Source organism: Brachyistius frenatus, unplaced genomic scaffold (assembly GCF_029030835.1).
Source record: "Brachyistius frenatus isolate BFR_SWC_R1_liver_20210118 unplaced genomic scaffold, ASM2903083v1 Contig_3, whole genome shotgun sequence".
NCBI lineage: Eukaryota > Metazoa > Chordata > Actinopteri > Embiotocidae > Brachyistius > Brachyistius frenatus.
In genome coordinates, this window is record NW_027210602.1 from 269,585 (window position 1) to 296,966 (window position 27,382).

General features: G+C 42.7%; 1 protein-coding gene across 2 annotated transcripts; it reads right to left on the reverse strand.

Moving 5' to 3' along the window:
• Positions 1 to 27,057, reverse strand: LOC138622374 (metal transporter CNNM4). Of its 2 annotated transcripts, XM_069701126.1 has the most exons (8): positions 25,495 to 27,057; positions 19,564 to 19,707; positions 17,487 to 17,621; positions 16,051 to 16,220; positions 10,044 to 10,140; positions 6,262 to 6,351; positions 2,807 to 2,979; positions 1 to 1,977 (listed from the first exon to the last, which is right to left on the reverse strand). In XM_069701126.1, exons 1-8 carry the CDS (start codon positions 27,023 to 27,025, stop codon positions 1,432 to 1,434), a joined length of 2,886 nt encoding a protein of 961 aa, XP_069557227.1. In that variant the 5' UTR covers positions 27,026 to 27,057; the 3' UTR covers positions 1 to 1,431. The 2 variants fall into 2 exon arrangements, with proteins under 2 accessions (XP_069557227.1, XP_069557235.1); XM_069701134.1 differs by lacking the exon at positions 6,262 to 6,351.
• Positions 27,058 to 27,382: the final 325 nt, after the last annotated feature.

Sequence of the window (27,382 nt, forward strand, 5' to 3'; positions counted from 1 at the left end):
TTTTTAATTTTTTTATATTTCGCAGGTGCCTGCGCGTTGATCAGGCAGGCTTTACGAGCTTGCGTCCGTCCGCCGACAGTATGTCGGTACGTGTAACTATCTTAATAATTCGCCTTTAAAATAACAGTCAAATTCTGCAGCACCGACTTCAGACCAGGGTTTTGTTGGTCGGCCAACGATGCCCCTGAACGCACCTCTTCTTAACACCGGCGGGTGCAGGGATGGGAAATGGGGACGTTTTTGTTTTTTTTTTTTTAATCGCAGCAGGTGTAAGGAGGAGTCCTTTAGCTCCAGGTTTTGTCTTCGCTGTTAATTAGTGAGCTCCAGAGGTGCTTCTGCAAGACCTTGTTTGGCGAACTGCTGAGAAAGGACGACTTCTCTTTTTCGAAAAGCAGCCGACCGTGCCCGCGGACAACGCTCGCTACGCGTTGATCATTAAACGGCGTCGAAGCCCGAAACCTACACCGTTGGCTAACTCGGTGGAAATAAATGAAAAAGCTGCCGTGTAACTTATAACCAGGAGCCCCGCGGGACGCACAGTGTTGCAACCGGCCGCGCTCCAGGTTTGGTCGGGCTCCTCCGGGTCCGAACGGCGCGAGGCTTTGAAGGAGGCGCCGCGGCGGCGGCCTCCGCTCACAGTGAGGGGCGTTCAGTGGAAGACGTTCGAGAAAAAATACACAGCATCTGTGCAGCTCGCCCTTTAACTTCGGCTGCAGAAAACAAAACAATAAATACAAAATATAAAACAACAAATACGTATAAATTAATATCACGCAAAAGTAAATATTCCACTCTTTGGAAGTTGAATAACTTAAAACATATTGCCTTTCGGGACGGTCGCCAGCGATGTCGTTATTAAAAAGGAGCATACCGGCACATTTTAGCCCCTCGATTACAATCTGTGTGTTCGTTTCACAAATGCTGACTCGCTACTTTTCAGGCAGCCTTAAAAAAAAAAAAAAAAAAAAAGAAGCAATAAGCAAACTCTTAAAAGACTTTGAGCCTGTGGAATAATCACAGGCTCTTACTGATTTAAATTACTGGCAGTCCGTGAACAGATGAAATGTTCAGAGAGAATTTCAAAAGAAAATCTTTCGCAGCGAGTAAAGAGGATTTTTTTTTTTTTCACCGCCGTTTTGTTGAAATGTTCATTTTTTTAAAATCTTTGTGCACCACGAATTAAATTCAAATCTGAAACCGGGACGAATAAAACCCAGAACTATCTGCTAAATGTAGGTGAACTGATCTTTTACGGACGCACATGCAGATCCTGGTCTACTCTACGACTGACTGGTGTTCCCTCTGTTCTCTGTGTTGGGGGGTGGGGGTGGGTGGGGGGGCGGAGACATGCGGGGGTGGAGGGGGGAACGGGTGGCACACAAGAGTTCAGGAGAAGACGAGCAGACAGGAAGTGGTGCCGTGTGTTCTCAGTCAGATGGTGCTCTCAGTGTGGGCGTGGCTGATGGTGTGGACATGCGGGTGCGGGTGGGAGTGGGGGTGGGGGTGGGGGTGGGTGGGCCGGCGGGGGCCCACGCAGTTCTGCTGCTCACTGAGCAGAGTGGTGGTCTCTCCCGGGCCGTTCTCCGGACCGGCAGAGGGCGGGGGCTGCAGGGACTTGGAGGAGGTCAGAGTCGGGTGGGGGCACGGTGCGGCGCCCCCGCAGGAGGGAGGGACCTGGGAGAGGGCGGTGTGGTTGCTCGGAGGGGGAGTGGCCTGGGGCAGAGACTGGCTCGGCCTGCGGCCGGAGGAGGAGGTGGTCTGGGGCAGAGCGGTGCGGCCGCCCGGCGGCGGCTGAACGTTGGGCGGCTGGCGCTTGGCGGGGGGCGTGGCCAGTGGCAGCGGGGTGCGCGTCCCCGGCGGCGTCACGGGGGGCAAAGAGACGGACGTGTCCAGGCGAGTGTGACTGCCTTCCGGGGACTGAGGCGAGCTGTCCAGCCTGGACGCCAGGAGGCCGTTCTGGTACTGAGATCGAGTGATCTGAGGAGGACAAAGTGGTGAACGGTCGAACTTATACACCATTAATATAGTACTTGTATACTTATACGGTATTAATATAGTACTTATATACTTACACGGTATTAATATAGTACTTGTATACTTATACGGTATTAGTATAGTACTTATATAGTTATACAGTATTAATATAGTACTTATATACTTACACAGTATTAGTATGGTACTTATATACTTAAAGTATTAATATAGTACTTATATACTCATACAGTATTAGTATATTACTTATATAGTATTAATATAGTACTTATACACTTTTACAGTATTAAAATTTATAGTAGTAGTTTTACACTTATAGTAGTTATACACTTATAAGCAGTTATACTTATTGTAGTTATAGACTTATACAGTATTAGTATAGTAGTTATACATTTATACAGTATTAGTAGAGTAGTTATACACTGATACAGTATTAGTATAGTAGTTATACACGGATACAGTATTAGTATAGTAGTTATACACCTTCAACATTCCATCCAGGAAATAGATGTGCAATAATTAACGCAAATTCAAGCAAACTCAGCAATATTTGCAGAAGATTTCAATTTTTGCAGATTCCCGCGGTTTTCCCGCAAAAAAAAGACATGGTCAGCAGAAGCTGTGCCGAGAGTATTAACGTCATAAAGGTAGGTAGGTAGGTAGGTATATACTTTATTAATCCCCTAGGGGAATTTTTTTTAAAAGTAAGCAGCGTCATCATCCGGAGGATGTAAAGACAGATTATCTCCAATACAGACTCATTTTCCGTTCTTCAGCCGTCTAAAGGTGATTTAATGAACTTGGTTGGCGTTACCTTGACGAACTGCAGGTCCATGAGAGCTCGCACACAGAAGTCCGGGATGTACTGGAAGGGGGTTCCCGGGATCTGAGTGTGGCTCCCGCTGACGGAGCTCTCCGGACCGCGCTCAGTGCAGCTCAGGGACGCCGAGCGGTTGAGGTTGCCAGCGTGTGACGGAGAGCGAAACTCTGGGGACGGACATCGATGAGAAAGAGTGAGAGGGCGAGGAGGCAAAACATTTTTTTTTTTTTTTTTTTTTTTAAAGCGCAACAGTCAGATAAACATGAACAAAAGCAGAAATGAATGAAACAGACACAGGAAACAAAATGAATGTGTCAGAAAACGGAAAAAAAAAATGAAGGCGGCAAACAATGTGGAGAAGAAGGCGTGATGAACGACAACACACCACACACACACACACACACACACACACACACACACACACACACACACACACATATATGGAAAGCCACGAGTGCAACAAATCGCCTATTTTCCCTTTCGATTTGCATGGAATGTTTTACACTGTTTTGTGGTCAAAAATGCCACTTTTGACAGCATCCTAGTGAGCAGTTGTAAAACACTGTAAAAAAAAATAAAAAAATAAAAAATAAAATTCCTTTATTTATTTATTTTTACAGCATTTTACGACACTTTATGGCACAAAAAAAAACCCCGCCATTTTCCGGCCACTCACTCGAACGTTTTGGACGACAAAACGGGCATCATTGTGTTTTCGATGTAAATCGTGAGTAGAAACAGACTAATTGTGTCACACACGGGCATCCATACACACAACACGTTAACGTCACACGTGTGCCGTCAGCGATGAGACTCGTTGTGCAAAGAGTGCGACAAACATGCAATGCGACGAAGGCAAAGTGCATCGTTTGAGCATCTCCGCAGGGCCGTCCGAGGCCGGAGGTCGGACCGCTCTCATTGGCTGGTTTTCAGGTGACGTCATGGAGGTCGGAGAGGTGGAGGGCGGAGAGGTGGAGGGCGTCGGTGATGATCGGAGGAGTTTAGTGAGTGAGGAGATCCGGAGGGGAGTTACGGGAGAACATCCGGGCTTAAAGAAACAGTTCGTCATTTTTTTGGGGGGGGGGGGGAGGAAGGTGCCGATTCGCTTTCTTGCCGAGAGTTGGGCAATAATTAGCTTAGCTTAGCATAAAAGGCTGGAATGTTTTGCAGCTAGAGGGCGCTGCAGCTCGAAACAACAAAAAGAAGTATTTATTTTCAGCTCACTTTCGAAGCTCGTTTAAAAATAATTTCCCGATTGTCGCAGGCTGACTTCGATTTGTTAAAAGACACAAATATGTCGCTTTCTTCGAGATAAAAGGAAAGAATTATGATTTTAGAAAAAAAAAAAAAAAAAAAAAAAAAAAGTGCATCTTACCGAGGTATTTATTTTTATTACCTACATTTATGTGTGAAAATACATGAAGATGCCGACTACAAAATGGCTGACAGAGCCAGAAAATAGGCCATTTAATTTGACCTGAAAAATTTGAATTTATAGTTTGTATTTTAAGAACTTTTTTTTTTTTTTTTTTATAAAACTGCTGAAAATTGTTTGAGCGTTTAGGGCTACATTTTAGGCCATTTTAGAAAGAAAAAAACAAAAAAAGTACGTAATGTTTATCATAACTAGCTTTAGTATGGCCTCGCCAGGTTATAACCTTAATGAACCCCTTTATCTTGTTTGTTTCCGAGACATATGAAACAAATGAGGCACAACTGGTTTATCAGTGAGCTTTTAAGGCGTTTGGCAGGAAGCTTGTGTTAGCACATGGCCAGGCGATGCTAAGCTAATCAACTGGCTGTCGCTCCGTATTTAGCGAGAGCAGCTTCGAGCTTCTCGCCTAACGCTCAGAAAGACGGAAAGCAAATGAGCACGCTCGTCAAAATGTCGAACCGTTGCGTCAGCTGGAGGTCTGCGGTCAGATCACCCAACTGTAAAAGACGAAGAAGTGATGAGAACCATCTGACCGTGGATCGGGGTCAAAGGGAGGAGGCGGTGACGGGGTTAGAAATCAGATCGGAGTCCCCATCCAGCAAGTCGGTTTTTCAGCGGTAGTAATAATCTGAGCGAACGTCCGACCGTAGCGGACGCTGACGGGACGATCTGCGACTGAGCATGCGCAAAGCTGCAGCTAATTATTGTACCGATTCCAGATTAATCTGCCGTTCAACGACTTGGCACGAACAGATGTTAACTCAAGCGCCACTTGCTGGATTTTCGGCGCTTTCGGTCGAATCTGCTTGAAAGCTCCACAAAAAGCCAGTAGGTGGTCCTTTAGTTCAAACTTTTTTGTTTATCGTTAATATTCGAAATCAATTTAGCGAATGTCTCAAAAATACCGATCTGCTGATTTTGTTTTATATTATCGTAACTTAAATATGATAAGACAACATAAGAAATGTGATGATTATTTTGATGTATTTTCAGATATTTCCTTAAAAATGTTGACAAATTAAGACTAATTGAATTTAGAAGAAAATGAACAAAAATACATTTACCTGAGCTCAAGACGACATCTTTTGATTAATTGTTTTGCTCAATAATAAAGTTAAAACCCCAACATATTCTATTTTTAATGCTTTAAAACATGAAAAAGCAGAATTTCCTCACATTTAAGATGCTGGAAACACCATATATTTAAAAAAAATTTTATATATATTTTGATATCCATCACATTAACCTGCTTCACTGTGGTAAAAAAAAAAGTTAATTTGTCAAACTACCTTGCACAACAATTTCCCTGAATCAAAACGTATGTCTTCAGATTGCTTACATTATCTGATCAATAGTTTAAATGCTACAAATATTAAAGTTAACTGCAAACACTCACATTGGAAACTCTAAATAGAATAACATAAATATTAATTGTAAATATTGTTAAAATCCTTTGGACTATTTTTAGATGTTTTGTGATCTGTTTACTTTACAAAATGACATTTTAATAACGTATTTAAAAAAAAAAAAATAAGTATCCCAAATACTCTATTCTTCAAAACAGACAAAAACAGCATATTCCCACATTTGAGAGGCTGAAAACATTGACTATTTTGCATTTTTTTATTTTGAAAAAGAGATCAGATAGAAAAAAAGATAAATCTAATCAGGTTCATCACCTTGTGTGATTCTTTAAACAGATCATTTCTGACCTAAACATTGATTTATTTGTTTTTGGTAATATTAGACTGCACTGCACTCGGGTAAAGTTCTCGTAAAGCTGTTTGTATTCAGACGCTATTATTTGAGAAATTTGGCTTCTTTAAAAGTCACTCAAAAAAATGGCCAGAACTTTTTAAAAAAAATTAAAAATTAAAAGCTTTTACTTCCTGTTTAAAACTTGCTGGACCAGGACTCTGAGGATGACGTGAAAAGAGGAAATGGTGAGAAAATCGGTTTAACGAGGACCCCCGTCCCACCCTCCCTCCCTCCCTCCGGCCCATCGAGTGTTTACCTGGGAAACGAGAGAACACAGAAAACCTCTTAAGAGAGAGGCGTCGTGGAGGGGGGGACGCCACTGACGGGGAGAGAGGAGGGGTGACGGCTGAGAGAGAGGGGGGAGGGGGGGAGGAAGGGGCACAGAGAGAGACAGATGAACTCTTTGTTGATTTATTTTCATCCCAGCAGAGCGTCAGGCACTCCGTGTTTCTTCTAACCGTTTTTTTTAAACCAGTCTGGAGGGTTTTTTTTTCTTCTTGGTTGAAATATTGTACGCTTCGGCTTAAATGTTTTTTCAGTAAAGTCCACTGAAATTTTTGAACGAATCTAAGCTTCTTTCTTCTGAAAGAAAAAAAAAGTCCTGAAAAACGGATTTCGTTCTTCTTCAGCGGCATTTTGAATCACGGCAAAGCGTGTAATACTTCCGCCCGTCCACTAGAGGGCGTTTTTTTTTTTTTTCTCGTCGTAAAGCAAAGCTGCGACATTGACACACTGCCCTCTAGTGGACCGACAGGTGTTTTACACGCGTTGCATCGCTGCAAAATGTTTAATACACCACCAGTCTGCTACTTTGTATCAACAGCATACTGAATCAGTGTCACGTTTTGCTTCGCTTAGCGCGTGGATGACCACGTGGTTACGCTTCGGAAAAGATTTCTTCAATAAAATCCTCGTTGCTTTCTCGCGGACTCAAATTGCAGTCTCCTGGGCGAAAGTCCCGTATATCCGTGGTCCATGAAACTTGTCACGTGACCTTCTTATTCATGGTTGCCTGTACTAAGGTGGAGCAAAACAAAACACTGACACGGTACCCTCTAGTGGACTCAATTTTCAATTTTGGTCCACTGCTGCCATTTTACTGCATCATTAACGTAAAATCAGAAAGAATTCAAACCAACTGTCACTTTAGCCTAATTTGAAATGGTTAAAACTGCCAATCTGAATCAAATTTGACCAATTAGACATCATTTGAATGCATGTTTTGCTTCACACTTACAACCAAATGACAAGTTTTTTTCTGGGAAATATCCTCGAAAAGTTTCAGCACATTGCGGAACCAGTAAAAACACAACTGAATAATTACAAAAATAAATATATTTTATAGTGGAAAAAGGAATTTCTTGATGCGGTCTGGCGGGAGAACAATGTGTCGGCTCGCATGCCAACGCGTGATAACGACACATCTGGGATGAGATCGGGCTCTAGTTTGGAAATACATTCGACAATATATATATATATATATCTATATATATTTTTTTTTTACAGAGTATTTCCTCTCCGTACTGATTGAACGATCTTCGCTCCTGAAGTCCGGAAACATCGGATTCCCGTTTTTGGTTCTTCGTGAGAACACTCCGAGCGTTTCGGGATGAGAGATGGTCGAGCGTTTGACATTCACATGTGACACTGCAGACGACACACACCGAGCCGCATGACGTGCACATGAAGCACAGACAGCAGTTCATCCAGGGAAGAGAAAAGCAGCAGAAACAGGTCAACGGGAAAGAGAAACCGCCGTCGGTACCATCCCCGTTCATCACGACCACGTTCCCGGTTGTTCAGGTCTCAGGACAAATAATGAAATCACCACGGGGGGTTTAGAGTTTCTGCGTGTTCTGATTCACCGTTTAGTTATTTCAGAAAGTTTCAGCATCGTGTCTAAATTTAGCACATTTCCTGATTGAAAATTTAAAAAAAAATGTTTTGGCATTTTGCAGCCTTAAATTCATTTTTAAATCCTTTAAAGAGCCCACGGATGCTGTAAGGGAGGTAGGAATTATATTTGGACATTGAATGTCTTTTTCCGTAAAACAAACCAAGCTAGACATTTTTTGGGCTCTACAAAAAAAGATCTGAGAGTATTTTTAACTTTACCAGTGACATTTTTAGGAAAACGTTCTCTTAAAACATTCTTAAATATTTTGTTTACATTCCCAGAGTTTTTTTTTTTTTTTTAAATAATACTGTCGGGACAAAATTTCATTATTTTAGAAAAGGATAATGTGCTTTAAAAAAAAACAATGTTTTGTGGAAGGCCGATTAGATTGTTTATGGATAATATTTTCCTATATTGTAGGAAGAAAATCCTGGGAATAAAAAAAACCAAAAACTTTTGTTGAACATTGCACATTTCTAGCTGCATATGTGCTACAAAGTTATTTCTCCAAGTGATGAGACAGCGTCATCTAAACCTGGATTTTCACCCAACAAATTTACAAACAGAATATACAAAAATGTCAAACAATTATTGAATAAAGAAAACAAACGCTGGTTTATGTGGTTTTCTGTTCCCAAAATAAGAGGTTTGATATTGACAGCACTGAGAGCAGTAACTGTGCCGTCTTCTTCTTCTTCTTCTTATTATTATTATTATTATTATTATCATTAGTTCAGTACATTTCATTATGTGTGAAAAAACTAAGTCCAACAGCTGCAAACACCTGCAGACTGTCAGCTGATCCAGAACACATATTTCCTGTCGTCTTCAGCAGGACGGACCCAGACGCAAAGCAAAGAATTTGAATCAGCAGTTACGGAGCTGAGCCACCAGGAGGCGCCGGTGTTTCATCCTCAGCTTGCAGTGCTTCACAGTTAAAACTCGGACACCGACACCGCCGAGTTGCTCTCTGGACATCTCAAGTGGACTTACATCATCACACAAAGGACACACATGCAGCACAGCACAGCACAGCACACTAACACCTCCCCCTCCCCCCTTAAAAAAAACCCCGTCCGAAACAGACACGGATTCAGTCTTGCACTTTTTGTGATCAGTTCTATTGATTATGATAACTTAATAAAATCACAGCCAGATATGTTGGAAACCACCTTTAAACCAGATGTTTTTGGAGAGAAAACTACCTGAGATCACTTTAATCTCCTGCCAGGAATTTTTTTTTTTTTTTTTTGGGGGGGGGGGGATTATAACGTATATACTGAAATTTAAAAATACAGATTCTTTAACCATCTTGTGGCACAATCATCCCAAAAAGTAAAGGAACACTGCAAACCTTCGACACCTTCACAATAATAGAAGCCAATAGAAGTCAATCCTTTCAGAATAAAAGCAGTATAAAGCACTCAAGTCAAAACATCGGACGACTCGGTAGAAAAAAAAAAGGGGGGGGGAATGCTTTTTAGCATTTTGAGATTGATTTTAAACAGTTTGTTTGCAGGTGTGTGCTTCTTGCACTTCTATTTTGATGAGGGCCAATTTGAGTTTTGGATGTTTTCAATGTGTTTTGTTATTTGTTTCCTTGCAGTGTGTTATTTTGTGATTCTGGCACTGTGTTTTGATGTATTTATATCACCTCAATATAATTTTGGCTGTTGCACACTCGAGTGCAGACCTTCAAAGAGGCGTTTCAGGGCTCAGACTTTGTTTCCGAGCCCTCTGGAAACGTTTCAGCAGCCACATTTATATATAACACACAAGTTCTTTGTAGTTGATCTAATATGGTTTCTTGTGTTTTGCAGCTGGTTTTGTATAGAGAACTGAAAATGCCAAAAATAAAAGCATAAATGACTTCATAATGCACCAAAAATAACACTGAAAATCAACATTAATTCAATGAGGCAAAAGCTAATTTATTAACTTTCCCATTTAATTTACGAATTTATTCATTTTCAAAACTATATATCTATATACTTATTTGTTTATGTATGTATTAATTTCCCTTTGCTTTCCCCCCATTTGAAGCTAAACTCTGAATGTCAGTGGATGTCCTCACAAAAGACAGAAGCAGTAACACGTGTGTGTCTGCAACATGTATGTGCGGAGCGTGTGTGCGGCCTCACCCAGCGATGGCGAGCTCAGGGCCATGACGCCGTAGTAGGAGAACGGGCCGGTTTCAAACTTCATGTTCTCGTTTCCGGCTTCCACCTCCACCCGACCCTGAAACAAACAAAGACACACACACACACACACACACACACACACACACACACACACACACACACACACACACACACACACACACACACACACACACACACACACACACACACACACACACACACATCTTCTTTAATAAAGCAAATTCAGGGAGTAATCTTCTAGGACATTTTCAATCAGGCCACTGAGTCTCCTTTAAAACATAATCAAATTACCACCTGGCGGTTATGGTGATGAATAACGGACAGAGAAGAGTAACAATATCTTTATTATATTTGATATTTGTGTAGAATGTTTATTATTATTAATTCATGAATTATGGAATCATGGCCACAAACATGTCCTGTAATCAGTCCAAGTAAATGTTTGTGCCAAATTTGAAAGAAATTCCCCCAAAGTGTTTCTGAGATATTACACTGATAATAATAGGATGGACGGATCGGATGGATGTGAGGTGATATTTACCTTGACCTCTGACCTCTGACCACCAAAATCTACTCACGTCATCCTTCAGTCCAAGTGAATGTTTGTGCCAAATTTGAAGACATTCTCTCGAGGCAGTCCCCAGATATCATGGGTCAATGTGAGGCGACAGTGACCTTGACCTTTGACCCCTGATCCCCAAAATCGAATCAGTTTATCTTCGAGTCCGAGTGAGTGTTTGTGCCAAATTTGCAGAGATTCTCTCAATGTGTTCCATTAAAAAAAGAAAAAAAGAAAATCTGTTGTTCTGTCGTTAGACGATCCTGACGAGAACACACCAGTTTTATCATGAAAATATTACAATAAAAACACAACGAACATGAGGTCTGGTCCGCAGTTATTCTATTTAAATAAGTGAACGTCTCAACTCAAACATACAAACTTCTTCCTAAAAGAAATGTTTGTCCATAAGTTTGCCGACTAAAACTGAAGCGTCAGTTGGCGGAGACGTAAACGACGTTTTAACTTGACTTCCCGACAGCTGAACTCAGGAGACGCGATGCCATCTGCTGACGGGTTTATCAGCGACGATGTCTCACTCCTTTGGAGTCTGAACACTGACATTTGCAAACATGAGCCCATGAGAGATAAACGCTGGCACTGCAAGTGGGGTTTTTTTTGTGTTTTTAAAAAAAATTTTTTTCTTTATTCCGGGCTCCAATTCAGCGTCATTTCAGACGGTCATGTGACCAAGTCACGGACAGGACCGGCCATCTCTGCGTTCAGGAGGATGAGCGGAGAAAAGCAAAGTCTGCATGTGGCACCTTCTTTTATTTAATCAAATCGCAGCTTTTTCCGGTTATATAATTACACAGGCTGACATGGTGATTAGATTAATCGTGCAGCTCTACTTAAAACCCACATTTATACCTCATTGACCTGGACATGGACACGCGGACCCCAGCAGCGCTTTAAAACAGACTAACAAGCCTTCCATTATTAATATTTTAATAAACCAAAAATACCTCTTTCTCGTCATCTTGGGACGCGTCAAATCTGGACCACACGAGCAGGACGAGTTTAAAGACAGTTTTTGACGTGTCAAACCTTTGACGTATTCGTGATCAAGTCCTTCGATGGAGAAAAGGATGCGAAGTCAACATTTTTTGCTCTTATAGATAAATTAAAAGTTTTTAAAACTCTTAAAGTGGATTTTAAAAAGTGTAAAGCTTAAATCTGGAAAAATATCAGCCTTTAAAATATGATTTTATTTGTTTAACCTTTTTTGTTTTTTTTTTATTTTTGAAGCACATGCTGTCTTTACCAAGCCGACATAGTTGGTGGTGCATTCGAGAGCCTACATGTTGTAGGGCGCTTTTAATGCGTTTCCGCCCGTACACTCTCACCCTGCCTTTCTAAACATCTTTCACTATGTTTTTCTGGACGTTTGGTTTTTTTTCTCTCATTTTACATGCAATTTCCAGAAACCAGAAAACTAGACATCTAAATGTTTTTCGGTTTTCCAGGACTTGCGGGGACCCCGTGAGAGTTACCTGACAGTTTACGTCTTAAACTGGTGTGTCCGAGTTAGTTTGGAGGCTCAGCTGGATGCAAAAATCCAGGAGTCGTGTCCTGTGGCAGGTAACAGAAACACTTTAACGTCCTATAAATATTACATCCGGCCACAGGGGCAGGGTTCAGTGTCTCTTTACCTCAAAGCGCACAAACACACACACACACACACACACACACACACACACACACACACACACACACACACACACACACACACGTTTGTACTGCCGTTTTTGTGAGGCTGTATTAAACCCAATAAACATCACAAACACTGGACCGTCCAACAGCCCTTTAAAAAGGTGTTTTTCAGCGGAGGAAACCAGGAAACAACGTCCTCATTCTTCACAGCCTAAAGCTCAAATTGGTCCTCACAAAGACAGACGTACGGACGTACACACGCGCACATAAACTTATAGTGCGTGTTGCTGGGCGGTGGAACAGGAGCAGCGGTGCTCGGGTTGCACGCCGAGTGTCTGCAGTCACTTTATCCACACCTCGGGTGTCAACAACAAAGCCTCCGAACACAAACGCACACTTTCAAAAGCGCAGCCGCCGCAGCAGCATGCGTGTTCCCCCCCCCCCCCTTCAACACCACGCGTCACGTTACAAATGACTTTAAACTGTAAACTTTAAAACATTTTTTTTAACACAAGTAGTTCTATAATAAGTCCGTATTATCACCATCTACATTCTGTTTTTGTTTGGTTTAGGATTGGTAACGTTGACGCCGCTACCATTTGGAGGCAGTTACTGGATGTTTCAGCTTCCTATCCGTTACATTTATTTGATTTTTTTTTTCTCCAATGTTTGTGTTGATATTTTCCTTCCAGTTTATTCATCATTAGCTGACTATTTCAACTTTTCTTGATCCAATAATTGCAATTTGTCAAATATATGAATAATGACTTCAACCATTTATCCAGTGGGCGACTTTTAGCTCACTAGTTTAACTGTTTACCCATTAGTATTAGCTAACTCTTACTTTTAGTTAACTACTTGATCCATTTTAGTTAGCTGTTTATGGCTTGTAGCTAACCTTTCAATCAGTTTATTAGCAAACTATTACTATTAGCTTTCTGATATTTTAGCTATCTGCACATTACTTGTAGCTAATCATTTAGTCCTTTACTTCAGCGGTTTATTACTTGTAGTTAAATGTTCAATCCTTTATTTCAACCGTTTACTTTTAGCTAACCTTTTTTTTTTTTTTTTTTTTATCAATTTATTTGCTTATTACTTGCAGCTCAAATTTAATCTAATATTTGATCAAACTTTAACTGTTTATTACCAAAGCTAACTATTTTGATGTATTTTTTGCTTCATTCTGTTCACGCGCTCTCAAGCCTTTCCTGTACAGTTGACTTTATACTGACTTTTTTCTTGTTTAATCCATAATGTATTCTTTTTTTTTTTTTTTTTTTGCTTTTTGCTTTTGTTGTTTTGTTTTCAGTGAGCTGATCTAAACCCACGTACCCCTTGAAAACTGCAGAAGTATCTGCTGGGCTTGAATCGCTGCAGCAGAGTTGTTTTTTTTTTGTTTTTTTTAAATATATAATTTATGGAGCATGTTCTGCATGTGTTCGGTTAATATTTCCACCCCTCGTCGTCCCTCTCCGTTCGCCTCCTCCTGATGCAGAGGAGGGATTTAGTGGCAGACGGTGCACCTCCTTCCCTCCACGTCCTCCGGACTCCTCTCTGCGGTTTATTTCAAACTCCATATGCTCTGCTGATTCTCCGCTCGCTGTCTGTTCTCATCTGCTTTTCTTCCTTCCCATCCTCCTTAACCCTTCAATCCCCCCCCCCCCGCCCCTCCTCTCCCCTCCGTTTGTCTTGCGTAAGAGGATCTATTAGTGAAGGTCGTGCAGTGCAGCGAGGAGCCCCTCCGAAACACTTCGCAGGGTCTATTTATATGCCTGGATGAGTACTGGTTTATTATGATGGGTATTTATTACCATACTGAGATACGTCTTCGATTAGAATCATGAATCACTTCTTAAGACCCATTTATATAGAATTGCTTTTAAGTGATGTCGTCCTTTTATGCAGTTCTTTTGTTCCCCTGTTTTTGTTTTGTTTATTTTATTCATTTATTTATTTGTTTGTTTTCTATTCCATTTGCTCGTTTTGGTTATTTGTTTGGTTTTGTTGTATTCATTACCTTTATGGTATGGTCTTTTTTGCCTCCTGTTTTCTTAAATGTTTACCGGTATTGACGTTACGTGTGACTATGCTTTGCTTCTCTGTAGAGCACTTTGTAAACCTTTGTTTTTAAAAGGTGCTATATAAATAAAGTTATTATTATTAATCTTTCATTTTGCTGCTAGCATCCTGCATAATGTGCTGACTACTGGAAAGACATCCAGAACAATAATACTGCCTCAAAAATGACATTAATAGACAAATTATAGATTAAACAATTTTTTTTTTTTTTTTTTTTTTTGATTAATCACTGAACTAGTTGGTCGATTGACAAGAAAGTAATCAGCAATTTTAATAAGCAGTGAATTAACCAAAAAAAGAAGCAAAAAATAAATCAAAATATTTGCTGATTACAGGTTCTTTAAATGTGAAGATTCGCTGCTCTTCTTTGTTTTAAAGACTGAAATTTTCACAGGCTTTTCTACCAATAATGGACTACAAAGAAGCCCTATTTGTTCCAGTTAAACAAAAAGCTGTAAAAAGCATTAGTGTTTCTGAACTGCTTCACTGTAAAAGTACAAAACAAGTATAAACTACCAGTACTGGTAAAATTAAACTGCAATATTTGGTTGATAATTCAAGCCATTTTATTCTTTCTCCAACTACAACTTCCTGCTTGGAAAAACAATAAACTGCTTAGTTTTCTTGAAAGCATATGATGCCATACCATGTTAGCGTTGGAAGGGAGTGACTTCCTTCATGGGAAACGCGAGCATAAGCTTAAGTCAGGCGTGTCTTAAAAGTTCAATGTGTTTAGTGCCTACATGTGTGCTAATACCCCCTGCAGACTGACGCAGGGACCAGAGATAAACCTGTTGGTTGCCGGTTGAAACAGGTCAACCCAAGTTATTAACTCTGACCTTGTGATGACATCATAACCAGCACTTTACAAAAATACCACAGGGAAATTCTATTTCTAATTTCTCCTAAAACCCATATTTCACTTAAAAATCTTGTCCCTTTATTGCATTTTTTTTTTTTTTTTTAGCCAAAAGAAGAAGAAGAAGAAAAAAAAAAGGTTCGGATATGAAAGGTCAATATTTAAGAACCAGCTGCCACAAAGTGAGTCCATCTTTCAATACTGAGATTGCACTCTTTTGTTTGTTTTTGACATTTATTTTTAATGATGGACTGGATCTTCCTGGATATGGATGGCACCAGTCTTGTCACAAATCTGTGGTTAGATGCTGTCCACAGACTATTTGGTCCATTATTTTAGCTAACTATTTATTGCTCGTCGCTAACTTCTTTAACCCATTAATTTTGGTAACTATATATACCATGTAGCTAACCATTTAATCCATTATTTTAGCGAACAATTTATCGCTTGTCGCTAACCATTTAACCCACTAATTTTGCGAACTATTTATAGCAAGCAGCTCCCCATTTAATCCTTTATTTTAGCTAACTATTTATTGATGGTTTCAGCTCACCATTTAATCCATTATTTTTGAGCTAACTGTTCGTTACATGTAGCAAACCATTCGATCCGTTATTTTAGCTGACTAGGCATTCATAGTTTGTTCGGACCCTGTTCAAACGAGCTTGTGGCAAACCACTTCATTTTTGCCTCGCGTATAACGTTTGAATGTTTCGTTGTATTGTTTGCGAAACCTTGAATCGTGGGACGTTTAAAACCGTACATGGACGTGACCAGCAGATTAAATCAGGAGAGTTAGAATTTCTACAGAGTGTGTGAAGGGTGTGTTTTACCTGCAGGATGAGTACGAAGTAGTCGACAGGTTTCCCTCGCTGGTAGAGGAAGTGTTGCGGCGATCGCTTGTCGTTTTCGTTGAACTTGAGCTCCTCGATGACGTCCGGGTGCCGGAGGATCCTCAGCAGGACTTTCTCTGTGATCTGGAACGGGCTGAAGAGGCTCACCTCTGCAGGGAAGATGGATGGGAAACGTCAGTGTACGATCGAATTGAGACACCGACGGAGGGGCCCGGTTTTAGTGTTTGAATGATTGGTGAACTTTTAAATGTTAAATGATACAAACGAGTATGAAAAGGGGCCGTTTAGTTGGAAAATTAGGCTCCAATGAAGTTCATTTATTAACGTTGAGGGTGGAAAATGGAGGCGTTTTCTATCAGATTTGGAAGCTTATAATAAGACCGAGTGTTGTACTTTTGTAATAAAAACTGCTTTGCATTCTATTGAATTTATGACTGTGGTTGTTGTGGTTAAGTTTAATATCCTGTGTTTGTTTATGGTTCTAATAACCTCAAAAAGAAATAAATATCTAAAACAAAATGGACCAAGAAGTCTAATATTCATTGACTTCTTTTGGGATGTACAACTTTCTTTTTTTTTTTTTTTAATCTGATGATTTTAGACTTAATTTAACAAAGTTTATGACCTTTGACTCCACATTGACTTTAAGATCTAAAGCTTCAAACAAACTTAATAAACTGTTCCAATGTTTATATTTTATATGTTTATATATGCCCTAGTTAAAAAAAAATTAACTGACAAGGTAATTCATGACAAAACTGCTAACTGGATTATTAGTAATTAGTAGTTATTATTTTCAAATAAAAACATGATTTCTTGTCATTAGACTTAAAAGAATTCCATGAAAAACTTTTGTGTTTTAGTCTTGATTTGATATCAATTATAATTTTGCTGATTATTCACCCTATTTTTTGTTATTATTATTCTTTGAAATGTATTTTCTTTATTAATTTAAATATATTTTGTATTTTTATGGTGCCATGTATTGGCACTGGTTGCCCTTTTGCTGGTGTTTTGTTTCCGCTGGTCTTATTTTGTCAAGATTTACTGGTTGAGCTAAAATAAGCAATTAATTCATTGACTGAACATTTTTATTCCTGAGTTTGTATAATTTTGCTGCTTTTCTCCGTCTCATGTGATAAGAAAGTGAATAACTTTTGGTTTTTGACTGATGCTCTTCAGAAAAAATGAACTGACTCGTTTCCATTAATCATGAAATGAAAAATAATCGTCAGCTGCAGCTCTGTTAATTTGCACACTAAAAGTTCATACATGTTCTAAAACACAGACACCGGCAGACTGCGTGTTCATCCAACAGAGGCTCGGGGCTGCAGAGAAACCGTCTTCTGAATGACACAGAAAACAAATCCGTGTTGGCTGGCGGTGAGATAAGCCGCCTCCTCCTCAGAGCTCACCTGTGGCCAGGAAGCGATGAGCTGCCAGCATGAGCTGAGGAGAGATCTTCACTTTACTGTCGGCTTCGTGCTTGAAGGCCGAGAAGTCCCGCTTGCTTTTGTTGGGGTCCACCTTCTTCCTGTTCCTGTTGTCGGCTGCGGGGGAAACGAGGAGGAAAGAAGAGTTTGTTTTCACTCATTCATTTAATTCCTCTGTCGTTGTGAAACACGATACAAAAGGACGACGAAGTATTAGGACCGCATTAATAAAAAAAATAAATAAATAAGAGGATGTTGTTGTTTTTAATTTTATCTTGTGAAAAAAGTTGAAGTGTTTTGCTTGGTAATAACACAACAGGACAGTTCGACTTAATTATTTTGCTGCAAAATTAATTTTTTTTTTTTATCCATTTTTTTGGGATCGAGAATCTATTGTATTTAATTTAGAATTTATTGTAACGTCCCTACTTAAACAAGTATCCAGGAAATAACTGCACCCGACCAAGAAATGGTCCGACACAAACACACAAGTTTTAGTTTTTACTCTTCAGATTTTGTACGACTGCGGCAGGCTAACGTTATCTACCGGTTTCCAGTCTTTATGCTAAGCTAAGCAGAAAGCTAATAATTTTATAGATTTCCGTGGAATCAAACCGTGTTTTTGATTTAATTTTTTACACATAAATCAACATTACATTGTGTAACTAGTTTATACTGTTTGTGGCAATTCCTGCACAGGATTTGAATTGTCTGCAACACACACACACAACGAATGCATGTAACCCGCTCTGTAATTTTATCTAACTGACATCAGCGTCCACGTTTACTGCTCACTGTGATCCAGCTGGATTAAGTTACTGCTGATGGGGACACAACTAACTTTAGGTTATTTTCAAAAAAATTTACAGCAGAAAAGGGAGACAACATGGATGAATTAGGGTGGTTATAGAAATATTGTTATTGTATTTTGGCTGGTTGATTTAATGTGCGAAGCTCAAGGTCACTTCAAACCTTCAGCACTTAAATCTGAACACACAGACATGACGCACACATTTAGAGATTCAGTGTGACTTAAACCTCCGAAGGATATAATTATCTCTTATGTTCCTCCTAAAAAACCTTCATAAATCGACATCTTTTTTAGAACAAGTGTTCCGAGCGTCGTCTCTCGATCAACATCAGCACCTGAGTTCCACACGTTAACGTGACCGCTGGTACGTGAACGTTTGTGATTTCACCGTGGACCTGAAAACTGGAGCAGAGAAACATCAGATTTTGGGGTCAAACTGGAAATGGTCAACGGAGATCCTTGAAACGCTTCAGAAAGTCTACAGCGATGAAGCGACGAGCCGGGCGAGGTGTTCTGAGTGACGTTCAACGTTTCAAGAGGAGGCGGAGCTTCACCGTCCACGACTGAAGAAGGCATGTGGTGGGTTTTCTTTGACTTTGGTGGTGGTTGTGTCACCGTGAATTTGTCCCCCAGGGTCAGACTGTCAACACCGAGTTCCACTGAGACCTTCTGAGGTTCTGTTCTGGTTTGGACTTCTTTATCTGCTTTGTAGTCTTCAGGTCAGTCTGGGTTTTGTGTGTCTTGTTTCACTTCCTGTCCTTTGTGTGTTTGTTGGCCCTGCCCCCTGATTAGTTTCAGCTGTCCCTCGTTGTCCTTCCCTCCCAGCTGTATTTAGTCTGTGTGCTCTTCTTCTTCCCTCTTTGTCAGTTTGTTTCAGTTACCTGTCCGTTACTGCGTCTTTTGAAACCCAGAGAACACAAAACCACCTGAACTGTGGCGCCATGGCAACAGTGGTTCTCCAACATGACGACACGCCTGCTCACAGTCGAGAAGAGGAATCAGTGGAATTCACTGCATGGGCTCAGGAACAGAAGATTTTTTTGTTTCCCAAAATATGTTACCCAAAATCTGATGTTTCTCTGCTTTAATTTCAGGTCCGTCACTGTCAGTCGACGGCGGGTGCAGAAGTCTCAGTTTTGATTGACAGGAGGGAGAGATGAGGATATCAGTGCGTTTAACCGTGAGCGTGCGTTTATGTGTCACGATGGCATTTGTATCTGTGCCACAGGCGGAAACCAGCTGACTCACTGTAGAGGTCAGACTCGTCCAGGATCTCCGACTTGATGATCTCCTCGATGACGTCCTCCAAGGTGACCAGTCCCAGCACCTCGTAGAAGGGATCGCCCTCCCCCTCATTGTTCACCTTCTGGACGATGGCCAGATGGGATTTGCCTGGTGAGGACAAGAAATGACCTGAAGGTTAAAATCAAAGCAACGAGAGCGCCGCTGCACATCAACATATTTATGATTTTAAACTCCCTGCGTTCTCCCTGCAATCAGCTGCCGGGAAAAAGTAGGGCATCATCAAACGAGAAGTTTGAGAGCTTCGCTGCAGCTGCCGCCTCCCTAAACTTCAGCAGCTGGCCTTCAAACAGATTCAGCCGCCGCTAGATGAAAACATCCCCTTCTTGTTTTTGTTTACCGTTTTCGAACAGTCACGCCGCCGTTTCGATCAATCAGTGGATTTGTCACGGGCGCTGCGAGGGCAGGACGCCACCTTAATATAGCCCAGACTGGACTAAGAGCTTTGGAGAGAGAGAGAGAGGAGCTGGAGGAGCTGCCATAACGAGATATAGCGGAGAGAGACGGAGATTGACAGAGAAGAAAGGAGTTATGACGTAGAAAAAAAAAAAAAGAAAAAAAAATACCATTAATCCACTCCTGGCTCCGTGTGCTGGCTGCATGCAGGTCCGCGCGCTTACGAATACACCGGCTCATGAGCGGCGGCGGTGGCGGCTGCCAGCGGGAGGCGACTACACTGACATGATCAGGTCACCCAGGAGCGAGGCTGCCAGAACGGAAACCTGTCACAGGTCGTGGACATCAAACAGCGGCAGCTCCGACTATTTCTGGCGTCTGCGGTGACGCCGCTCCGTTTGCTCAAAAGTGACGACAGAGGCCCGTTTTCAGGCTGAAGGAACGAAAAGACAGCCTGGAACATGATTAATTCATGCGAAAATGAATCCTCTCCGCTGCTGACTGCTTAGAGCACAGCAACACAATCTGGGGCTTTCAAACTTCTTTGTTTTGGCCCGACGTTCTCCTTCTTCAAAAACTGTTCGTTTTACATCGCCGTTGTGCGATTCTGTGCTAGGTTATGTTTATAATAATACAACATATATGTATGCCATATCATATTAATTGTATATAGGTCGTATTATCAACTATTAATCCTAAGGGGTAGACGAAAGGCTGTGGTTGTGAATGAAGGTGTAGACAAAAGGGTGTGGTTGTGAATGAAGGTGTAGACAAAAGGGTGTGGTTGTGAATGAAGGTGTAGACAAAAGGCTGTTTGTGAATGAGAGTGAAACTACTGTGCCAAACCAAAAGGTCACAGGAGGGGGTCGGCAACCTGTGGGGTCACATACTGTTGTTTTTTGAGGCACAAACAGGAACAGACGGCTGTCTGTCGGGAGGACTCCAGGGTGTGAAGGAAGACAACCACCACCTCGACCAACCAACAAAGGATACATCAATACACATGACTTTTTGGTGTCTGGACTATAAGAAGACTGGGTGAGGGAAAGTCAGGAGGCCAGACTTCGTGAACTGACACATACTCTGTTGCGGTCAGGGAAACATAGTCTGGACCCAGAGCTCTGTAAACTGATTATTCTGTTGCTGTTAAATAAATATCATAAAGCCTGACATATTCTCCTATTGCCTCATTAAAGAACACGCAGGACTGGGGGCTGACACATATTGGCTTTGTACTAGCAGGAGCCCGAGTCCAACACCGTGCTGTTCAGAATCGGTAGACAATCTCTGTACGCAAGGGACAAGGCCAAAAATCGAGGATGACAAGGATCTGTGCAGCACTGCATTAAAAAACGGACACAATTCTGTCGTGGAAATCACGGCATGGGCTCAGGAACACATCTGAAAAATCATTGTCTGTGAACAGTTCATCGCTGCATCCACAAATGCAGGTTAAAACTCGAGCACGCAAAGAAGAAACCAGATAGAAACACGATCCAGAAACGCCGCCGCCGCCTCCTCTGGAGCCCGAGCTCATTTAAGATGGACTGATGAAGTGGGTAACTGTCCCTGTGGTCTGGCGAATCAAAAATCGGAGATTCTTTTAGGAAATCATGGACGCTGCGTCCTCCAGGCTAAAGAGGAGAGGGACCACCCAGCTGCTTATCAGCGCACAGTCGAAAAGCCAGCATCCATGATGATACAGGGATGCATTTATTTACACATGGCTTGCACACCATGAATGCTGATGATATATTGAGGTTTTGGGGCAACGTATGCCGTCACCCAGATGACATCTCTCCCGGGAAAGGTCTTGTTTATTTCAGAAAAACAATGTCAAACCACATTCTGCGTGTATTACAAGAGCAATACGTCAAAGGAGATCCTGAACTGTTGAGGAGCTGAAATCCTATGTCAGGCAAGAATGGGACCACATTACACTTTAAAAACTCCAGCAACTGGTCTCCTCAGTTCATAAGCGTTTACAGAGTGTTGTTAAAAGAAGAGGCGATGCAACACGGCGGTAAACACGACCCTGTCCCAACTTTTTTGAGACGTGTTGCTGGCATCACATTCAAATCGAGCACATATTTTTTTCATAAAACAATAAAAAAAAAATGGCTATTTCAAAAATTTGATATGTTGTGTTTGTTCTGTGTTCAATTAAATAAGTGCAAGTCATCCCATGACGGTATCCTCTCTGCTGCAGTTCGTGTGTCCTACATCGCTGACTTTGAGCTGCCAGTCGAGATGAGAGATCGAGACACTGACAAGAAAAAAAACTGCAAACACAAACTGTTTTTGACATTAGTTTTTGCTAAATAATGAAATTATGCAGATTAAAAACTAGTGTTTTAATTATTCCGTCATTTTATTTCAGATTTTGAAGGTTAATTTTCTGTAATAGAAATACATTTAATTTATATAACTTAAACATTTATTTTTGGGCCTTTTGTAGGAAAGAATTTGGGCGCCTCTGACTTGAAGGATAATTTCATCCCGGCGTCTGAATAAAAGAACGGCAGAGAAGAAGCAGCTGCTGCAGCCTGAGAGCCAAAACTCGGGGCGTAACAAATGATGAGTCTTTATGAACTCGTCTCTTCTCCTAATCTGGTTTGTAGAAGTCACGATAAACTGTTCTGCGGGTACATTTTAGTCACATAATCAACCTGAAAGTTTTAGAAGTGGAATTTGTGGCGCCGCGTGAGTCACTGCCTGCGCCTCCGTCGGCCTCCGTCACCACCAACAGAGCCGGGCCTGTCGGCGCTCTGCTGCACAGTCCCACCAGTGTTGCAGCCGACGGCCGCTGACGTGATGCCTCATGACTGGAACGTTGTCACCTTCATCAGCGGCGGTACCTCGGTCGTGCCCTCCCTCCCTCCCTCCCTCCCTCCCAGCCTGCAGGAAGGTCAGAGGTCACCGACCCTGCAGCACGAATAAAGGTGACCCTCGTCTTTTATTTTAATGGGCCGAGCGATTAAATTTTTTTTTTTTTTTAAAAGCGGATTTAATATACTAATATAAACATTTGAAATAATATCTCTTGGCGGCGAAGGTTTCCTGGTTCATTTTAACTGCAATAACATTGTATTTTATTTAGGATGGTGCGAGCATGTGTGCAGGACTCTGCTGCTATAAATAACCACAGCTGCAGGTGATGCCTTCCTCACACCGACGGGTGAAGTTTTAAATCTTGATGGGGAGGACCTGAGCAGCGTGCAGCCGCCTCCTCTTCGCTTATGAGCCCCCGACGGTAAAGAAGCAGCGTGCACGTTTGCGGCCGCTGGAAAACGAACGCTTCACGTCCTTTAAATGGCCTCGTTAAGATCACAATAAGCCGCAAGCTGCCGTTCTGAATATTAGCGAGGATTTTCATCAGCGCTGAGATTTCCTGCACTAATCCAGCACGCCTGAATGTGCCGATTTTCATCCCATCAAACGTTAGGCAGCGGCTGATTGCAGTGATTAGTCACTGCCCTCCGAGTGAAGATGATGAGCAGCGAAATCCGCCACCGAGCGTCGACGGGAACAAAAACCTGCGGCCGGATTAAACTGATGTGGCCAATGAATAAAATACTGCACGATGTAGTGCAGTGGGTCGAATGTTTGAGGGCCTCCTTGTCATGTTTTGTCAGTTTAATGCTCATTTGTTTTTTTTCCCCTCTCTTTTTATGTTTTCTGTGCATCGGCTAATCAGGAGCAGAAATCTGCTGCTTTCAGCTTCTTAATATTTCCAGTTTTTCTCATTATAAACGGAATATTTTGGACATTTAAAGACTTCACTTGGGAGCTCTGGGAACTTGTGACCAACATCACTATCAACTGATATCTGATTATTAGATCAAACGATTAATCGGCAGATGTCAGAAAAATGACGATTCATCGTTTTTACACTTCTGATTTTACATAAATGGAATAAAAAAAAGGTTATGACATGTTCATTATTGATCTTTTGCGGGTAAATGTGGTTGCACTTAGACAGAAATGGTGAAAATATTCACTTTTCTTTGTCATATCTCAGCAAATTTGATATTTGGGGGTTTTAGACAAAGATTTTTGAGGATGTCACAGATAATGAAAATATCAGTTCGCTGCAGCTCAAATTTTGATCTGAAAAACGTGGATACAGATCTGAAATCATAAGTCAGTCGACCGATGTTGGCAACTAATCAGAAGCTATTTTTGGTATTTTTAAAATGGAAATAGTGAAAGAAATGTTGAATATTTGCTGCTTTTCTTTGTCATATATCACCGTAAACTGAAATATTTGAGGGGTTTTGGACTTTTGGCAAAACAAATCAAGATATTTGAAGCCGTCACTTTCATATTTGTGCAAAACCGAAACATTGATTAATCAGAATTTGAACCGTCTGATTAATTAACAATGAAAATAATAGTGTGTTTCAGCTTTGATCTGACAGAGTGGAAAACGTCAATGTAGAGCTGAAATGACAAGTCGATCGACAAATGTATTGATTTATCAAATCAATGACTATTTTAGTAATTGTTTGAGCAGAAATAGTACAAAAAGTCAAATATTGAACTTTTTTTTGCCATGTCTCACTGCCAACTGAATATTTGCGGGTTTTGGATGCAGACGTTTGAGGATGTCACCTTCAGGTCAGCAATTTTTGACATCAATCAAACAACTAACAACAGAATGAAAATAAAAGTGCGTTTCAGCCTCTAATTTTGACCTTAGATTGAGAAAAGTGGGCGCAAATCTGAAATTATTACTCAATCGACAGAAACTGGCAACTAATCAGCGGCTATTTTGCTAATCAATGATTGTTTTAGTCATTTTTTATGAACCCAAATAGTGAAAACAATCATTTTTTTTTGCAGATTTCAGCATCTCAAACTTTTCTTTCTCATAAATCACCGTAAACTGATTTTTGTTGTTGTTTTTTGGAGACATACATTCAAAGACTTTGCATTCATCTCATTTTATGACGAAACAATCAATCGACTAATTGAAAAAAAAAAATACCTCACAGATGAACTGATGATAACAACGGTTGTAACAGCAGCCCTACGCGGATACTACTTTTGAATCTTGGGACACATTTAAATTATTTATGATGCATATGGTTTTGTATTTTATCCTCTCTGATCCTTTTCTTTTGATGTTTTCCTCCCGTGAACTTTGAATAACTGCATTCACAGACAAGTCGTGACCTCGTGTGACCTTCAGGGCTGTCGGGTCAGGCCCAAATAAACCAACTTACCACTGTTCTTTATCATCCTGGTAAAAATGGGCTTTTATTTTGACACTTCCTGTCATGTGTGCTCAGATGGAGGCTGAGATGTTCCACTCATCAATACAGCTGATCGACACACAGAGGAGGATGTGTTTGTGTGTGTGTGTGTGTGGTGGTGGGGGGGGGTGTACCGCAGGATGCAGTGATGTGATGGCTGCGCGCGCGCACGCACACACACACACACACACACACACACACACACACAAACAGAAACACTGACCTTTTTTGAACTCCTCCAGCATGGCGTCCAGCTTGGTGTCGTGGAACACGAAGTGGACCGGGTGGTTGTAGAACTTGGTGATGGTCTTCAGGGTGGTGCAGTCGTCCGGGTCCACGAAGGCCAGGTCCTTCACGTAGAGGATGTCCATGATGTTGGACCGCTCGTCGTCGTACACCGGGATGCGCGTGTAGCCGCTCTCCATGATCTCCGACATGGTGTTGAAGTCCAGCACCGCGTCCGCCTGGATCATGAAGCAGTTGCCCAGCGGGGTCATCACGTCCTCCACGGTCTTGGTGCGGAGCTCCAGGGCGCCCTGGATCATGTTGAGCTCCTCCTTCACCAGGTCGTTGTAGGGCTCCGTCACCTTGAGCATCCCCACCAGCTTCTCCCGGTTGTACACGGTGCCGATCTCCTGGCCCAGCAGGACGTCCAGCAGCTTGCTGACGGGGAAGGAGAGCGGGAAGGTGAGCAGCATGAAGAACTTGGTCACCACGATGGTGTTGGCTCCCACGGCCAGCCCGTGGCGGGAACACAGCGCCTGGGGGACGATCTCCCCAAATATGACGATGCCGGTGGTGGAGGCCACCACGGCGCCCAGACCGGATCCGATCAGGTCGTCCAGGAGGATGGTGAGGGTGGTGTTCACCAGCACGTTCCCCAGGAGCAGCGAGCACAGCAGGTAGTTCCCTTTGCTGCGGATGGGCTCGATCTTCCTGGCGTACTTCTTCTCCTTCTCGGTGCCGCAACTCTGGACGATGCGCAGCTCCATGGGGTCCAGGGCCATCAGCCCCAGGTTCAGCCCGCTGAACATCCCGGACAGAACCAGCAGGCAGGAGATGACGATGCCCTGCAGCCACAGGGGCAGCAGCGACTTCTTCTCCTCCACCACCAGCAACCTGCCGTCGCTGTCCCCCAGCAGCACCCACCTGCTCCCGTCTTCGCTCGGCGTGCACAGGGCATACTCCTTCTGCGGCTCGCTCTTGCGCAGCGGCTTAATGTGCACGCGGACCAGCCCCGTCGTGCCCCGGTTGCTCACGTTCATGAAGGTCCCGACGTTGAAGTCCTTCGTGAAATCGGCACAAGTCCTGTCCGGCGGCGTGCCCATCATGCCGCTGCCCCCCCTGGCCGCCGCCACCGCCTCCCCCTCCTCCTCCTCCTCGTCCCCGTCGCCACCGTCCGTGAGCTCCGTGAAGCGGATCTGCGTCCAGGAGCCCGAGTGGAGCTGCACCCCGTAAAACCGGAGCTGCACGGAGCTCTCCTCGGTCACCTGGATGACACCGTCGTCATTGGTGCTGGCCGGCTTGTCGCTCCTCTCCAGCCGCATGCCGAGCACCTGACTGCCGCCGCCGCCGCCGCCCCTGCCGCCGCCGCCGACCCCGGACCCCGCCGCCGCCGCCGCCGCCACCGTCTCCGTGCGGCCGCCGACGGCGCTCCACAGGCAGATAATGACGGTGAGAACGTAGCCCTGCTGCCCGCTCCATTCTGTCGCCATGTTTGTTTCTGTGCTCGGCGACCTGAGAGTTGACGTCATTTACTCATGTCCGAGCGACTCCGCCCCTCCTCCCTGCCCCGCCCCTTCCATCACGTACACGCACACCCGTTAACACCGCCTACCGGACAGCGACAGGTAGGGCTGATAAACAAACACACTCCGGGTCACACACACGTTACAGTAGGCCGGTTTGATGATGCTGTGTTTCTGCAGCACTCCCAAACAACCCCCGCCCCCCCCCCCCCCCCCCCGTCACTCTCCGCCGGGCTCGCGGCACTGCGGCACACAGGATGGACGCTGCTGCGGCCAGCGGTTTCTCATCCAATTGTATCCGGAGCCAGCTGCTGTTATGTAAAGGCACATGGCATCTGTGCCCCTCCCCCCGACACACACACA